This window comes from Pteropus vampyrus, unplaced genomic scaffold (assembly GCF_000151845.1).
Source record: "Pteropus vampyrus isolate Shadow unplaced genomic scaffold, Pvam_2.0 Scaffold780, whole genome shotgun sequence".
In the NCBI taxonomy this organism is placed as follows: Eukaryota; Metazoa; Chordata; class Mammalia; order Chiroptera; family Pteropodidae; genus Pteropus; species Pteropus vampyrus.
Window position 1 is genome coordinate 44,960 of NW_011889561.1, and position 4,987 is coordinate 49,946.

The 4,987-nt window shown below is 47.7% G+C and overlaps 1 gene segment (V, D, J or C); it reads left to right on the forward strand.

Annotated features, from left to right (window-relative positions):
- The first annotated feature begins 505 nt into the window (after nt 1-505).
- On the forward strand, nt 506-4,524 carry LOC105309582. The segment is given in 3 exon segments: nt 506-703; nt 787-1,091; nt 4,438-4,524. Coding segments are annotated over 3 exon segments (438 nt in total).
- Nucleotides 4,525-4,987: the final 463 nt, after the last annotated feature.

The following is a 4,987-nucleotide window of genomic DNA, read 5'->3' on the forward strand; positions in this document are numbered from 1 at the left end:
GAATATGGAAAGACTTTATTATTTAAAAAAAAATAAGAAAAAGCACAATATGAAGGGTCCAGCATCAGGAGTCTTCCAGCCTGATTATGGAGAGAGGCAGCTACTTAGACAAAGACAACTCACATGTGCTTCAGTGAAGGAGGGAATTGGAAGAGACTGTCTATTATTTTGGATGTAATTTATAACAAAGGTGAAAAAGTATGATTTACTTGAATTATGTTTATAAATAGCTGGGGACCATGAATATATTCAATGGGTTTGAAGTAAAAATGTGTCTGACCATCATGCTAATCACTTTCATAATTATGAGAAACACTTATGAGTTTAAAAATGGTGACCTACTCAATAGTCCAGTGTTAATTCGCATACTATGAAAAGCAGGGTTTCCTTAGACTTGTTTCAATGTATCTTAGAGATTGATTGCTCTGCCATTCCACACTCAGACACTGTATGTATTAAAGGGAAGAGCCCCAGCTGGACCCCAGAGATACCAGGGAGCCTGACCCGGTCCCTCCCCACTTATGAGGAGCAGGCTGCCCACATGCAAATTCCTCCTCCAGCCCCAGGGTAAAACCTGTCTGGGCTGTGGACGCTCACAGCTCTCTCCTCACACAGGGCTCAGGTCTCTGGGGAAGCAGCACTGTGTTTGAGAAGAAGATGAGACTATGGGGTCTTCTCCTGTGCTTGGTGACAGCCCCCCAAGGTGAGTGTCTCAGAGGTCAGACAGAGGTCTCTGTGATGGCTGTGACAGCATGTGACCACAGGCTCTATTCTCCTTGTCCCCAGGTGCCTTGTCCCAGCTGCAGCTGCAGGAGTCGGGCCCAGGTCTGGTGAAGCCCTCGCAGACACTCTCGCTCACCTGTGCTGTCTCTGGCGGTTCTGTCACTAGCAGTTACTACTGGAACTGGATCCGCCAGCGCCCTGGGAAAGGGTTGGAGTGGATGGGATACTGGACAGGAAGCACAAGCTACAATCCAGCATTCCAGGGTCGCATCTCCATCACGGCTGACACGTCCAGAAACCAGTTCTCCTTGCAGCTGAACTCTGTGACCAGCGAGGACACGGCCGTGTATTACTGTGCGAGAGACACAGTGAGGAGACCTCAGTGTGAGCCCAGACACAAACCTCCCTGAAGGAATAGGAGGGGGCGCTGCAGGGGCTGATAATGTCACCAGGGGTCACTCAGGACACACAAAGCACAGCACACACAGACCAGAACAGCAGCAGGTGCACAAGGAAGTGGAAAGGGGCTTCCTGTTGGGAGCAGGGATTTCCTCTCAAAGTTCTCAGCTGCCCACGGGGACAACCCTGACTTTTTCGACATGGCTCTAACTTCTCCTATTCTCACTGCAGACTAAAATGAAAACGCATTTTGTCTGTCTGTAGACGACATATCACTGGTGACTGGGGACCTTCCTTCACCAGTTTTCTATGTGTCTGTTTTCATGTCTCAGCAGAGGGAGCATCCTGAGGGCTGTCTTCTTCCCTGTGGCTGGAAAATACCTGCACAAAGAGAGACCCGGCACAGTGCAGACTCCTGTGTGCTGAGCTCAGGCTCTCTGCCCCCACAGGCACACACTGTCCCCACATGAGCCCTCCCTTCAGACAGGACACATGGCCACAGGGGTAGGATCAGCCCCCAGGACTCTACCCAATGCCGTTTCTGTCCTGCCTACAACACATGACCCTCCAGGTCTTCACTTCCTCGGGTGGATTTTGAAACTCACCCCACATGATCACGTGTCAGCTAATGTCCTAATTTCACTAAGTCTGTCCTACACTGTAAGCTCCATGGGGCTGGAGCCCAGATCAATCTCCCAGCCTCCACTCAGACCAGTCCCAGAAGAGAGATTATGTGCATATATGGCATTCACCTGTCCCTAGTTCATCTACTATCGTTAATCAAACATGTCTTTCCATTTGTGGACACCCCAGGCATGTTTACTCAGGGAGTCTAAAGCTGACCTCCTTACCCTACGTGTCATGCACACTTATGATTCAAAGTCACACGAGAACCATTGAAGGACATATCTGTGTCAGGTGGGGACACAGCTGTCTGCTGACCCTTGGGCACCACTAAGAACTCAGAAACCTGATGAAAAAAAATACCCTGATGGATCAACGTATACAGAGCACCAAGCTAAACACTTCATTGTGGCCATGGTGAGCCAGGGGCCGGGAACACATTGGATATGCTGGTCACTTGTCATGTCTGCTTCTTTACACAAAGCTCAAGTCCTAGTGGGGTTGGACCACCACACTATGACCTCACTTAGTCTTTCAAGTTTCCTCAATGCCCCATTTAAACACCATCACTGAGAATTCAGACTCCAAGGCATGAAATTTGAATAACTGAACTCAGTTCATAATATTCCACCAGTGAATCCTCAAATTCATGTCTTTCTCTCATGAAAAATACATTAACTCTAACCCAACTTTCCCAAATGTAGCACTAGTTACAGCTCCAACTCTAAATCTTAGGTCCAAAGTGTCATCTAAGTATCATCTCATTAGTTATTTGTGGGTCTTGACATATGATTCAGACTGAGTCTAAAGTTCTCTCCAACTGTGAATCTATAAAACCTGATGAATTATGTGCTTCCAAAATATAATGGAGGGGCTGGCATAGGGTGGAAACCCCACTCTACGATGATTAAAGAGGGGAGAGGGAAGGAGGGAAGGGCGCCAAGCTGGCCCAAACCTGGCGAGGCAAGTCCCGTAGGACGGTAGGTTGGAGACCATCCTCTTTGGCTGGATGCCTGCACTCTGCGGGTCACATCTGACAGACACACTGAGGTGTTGTCTCACCATGTGGACTCTCTACGACAGTCTCTCTGTGACTCTGCTGGGGGGCAGTAACACCCCTGTCACTGCCAGGTGGTGGACGATCCAAAGGCTTTGATTGGAGGCGTGTCACCTGTTACACTGAGGTGATGGCCCAGGTCTGGAAATCAAGGAGTCATCCCTAATCCTCTCTGAGTCTCCTCCAAGGCCATTTGTCCCCCTTCTTAAAAATACTACATCTTCACCGCCAGTGTGGGTTATGATCCTGTTTTGTGAAATCCGTGAATTCTGACATCTCCCTTCATCCCACCTTCTTCTCCCCTTCATTTCAAAGAGGCATCGCTTCTGCTGGACTCATCGCACCTCCCTTCCTGGATGACGCTGAGATGGCAGATGAGACCCGCTGGTCAGGACCCAGATTGATTGATTGATTGATTGATATTATTTTATTTTTTTACATTTATTTTTTTATTTCCCCTTCCCCCTTCCCTCTGGTAACCACTAGTCCATTGTCCTTGTCCATGACTCTCTGTTTGTTTGTCCTATTCATTTGTTGCTTTTAGATTTACATCGTACATATAAGTGATATCATGGGATTTTATTTTATAAAATCATTTTTAGCAACGCCTTTTCTGCCCTCTTCAGAAGATACTCTACAATTTTGGCTTATGGATAGACTGGCCATTTGTCACAACTCCAAATTCTGATTTGCATTTGATTCATACAGCTGTCTTTGCTCAATCATTGTCCTATCACATTTTATTAGAAGTAGCAGCATAAACCAAACACTCCTTCCCTTAGCTTAGTAATCCCTGCAGTTAAAAACACACTTTCACTGCTCACAGCTCTACCTTCAGCATCACCCTAAAACCTGGCCCCTTACTCGCTTTGACACTTTGTGACAAGGACACATGTCCTCCAGAACCTGTGACCTGTTCTCATTTCCATGGACACCTTGTCAGAACGGCTCCCAACGTCCACACTCCAACCACCGTTGTCACCATGACTGTGTGCGCGTTCTCCCAGAGTGTGGGAGCTTCCTCCACGGCTCTCCCGTCCTCTCTCTGAGCTCTCCACACAATCACCTCTAACACCCCTCTCAGCAAGCTTGAAATTTTCTGCAAGGCACTTAAAAGTCTCCCACCTCCTATCCATCATCTGCTTCCATGTCCATGTGCACCTCCTTCAGTGCTTGTTCCTGCATCACCCACGTCTCAGAAACATAGTCTGTCTCATGTGCTCAAGGTGCTATCACAACGACCAACGACTGGGCGGCTTAAATGACAGAAATTTATTGTCTCGCATTGTGCAGACAGGAAGTCGAGGTCACTGTGCAGAGACATCGATTCCTGGAGAGAAAGCTTTCCTGTGGGGAGACAGCTGACTTCTCACTGCAATCTCATGTGCTGGAGAAAATGAGCAATATCGCTCTTTCTTCATTTTCTTATGCAGACAAAAATTTAAACTTAACCTCATTTAACTCTAAAACTTCCTAAGAATTCTTCTCCCATACAGTACATTGTGTGTTAGGGCTTCAAGAAATGAATGGTGAGACATAGATTTCACACATAGCAAGCTACCAGGTTTAACTACCTGTGAGCAGGTTCGCTGACCAGAAGGATGTTCATCACGTTCCTGGTTATGTCGGCACAGGCACAGGTTCCTGAGAGCAGAGTGTATGAGATGTCCTCACGCAGAGACCAGTACCTCACAGACGTGATCATGGACCTCGTGTCCTAGCGCATCCTGGAAGCCAGAAATTCTGCGTCTCCTCCTGCCTGCTCTGCAGCTCCCCCTGGGACAGAGCACTCTCAGGGGTTGGCTTCTGTTTCAGGAGTGACAATTCCTGGAACTGGTGTGAGGTGGCACGTGCTCCTTTTGAGTCCAGCCAAGGAGACCGATGCCCTTGCAAAATGGGACCTCACCTGAGGTCCAACAGGTCCCTTGCCTGTTGTGCTTTCCATATTGCAGCTTCCTGGGAGAGACTTGACTTTGTTCAGTGATTTCCTGTCTAGTGATGTCTGTCCAGGTGCTAGTTACACATCGTGAGATTAGATCCCTACATCTAATAACAGGTCAAAGGTCACCTCTGAGCACACATCTGGTGTGTGCATCTAATTCACTGAATAGTGGAAGTAGCGTGAGCATTGAGCCACATGGTGTGTATCTACAGGGTTTGTCAGAAGTGTCCTTCATTGGAAAA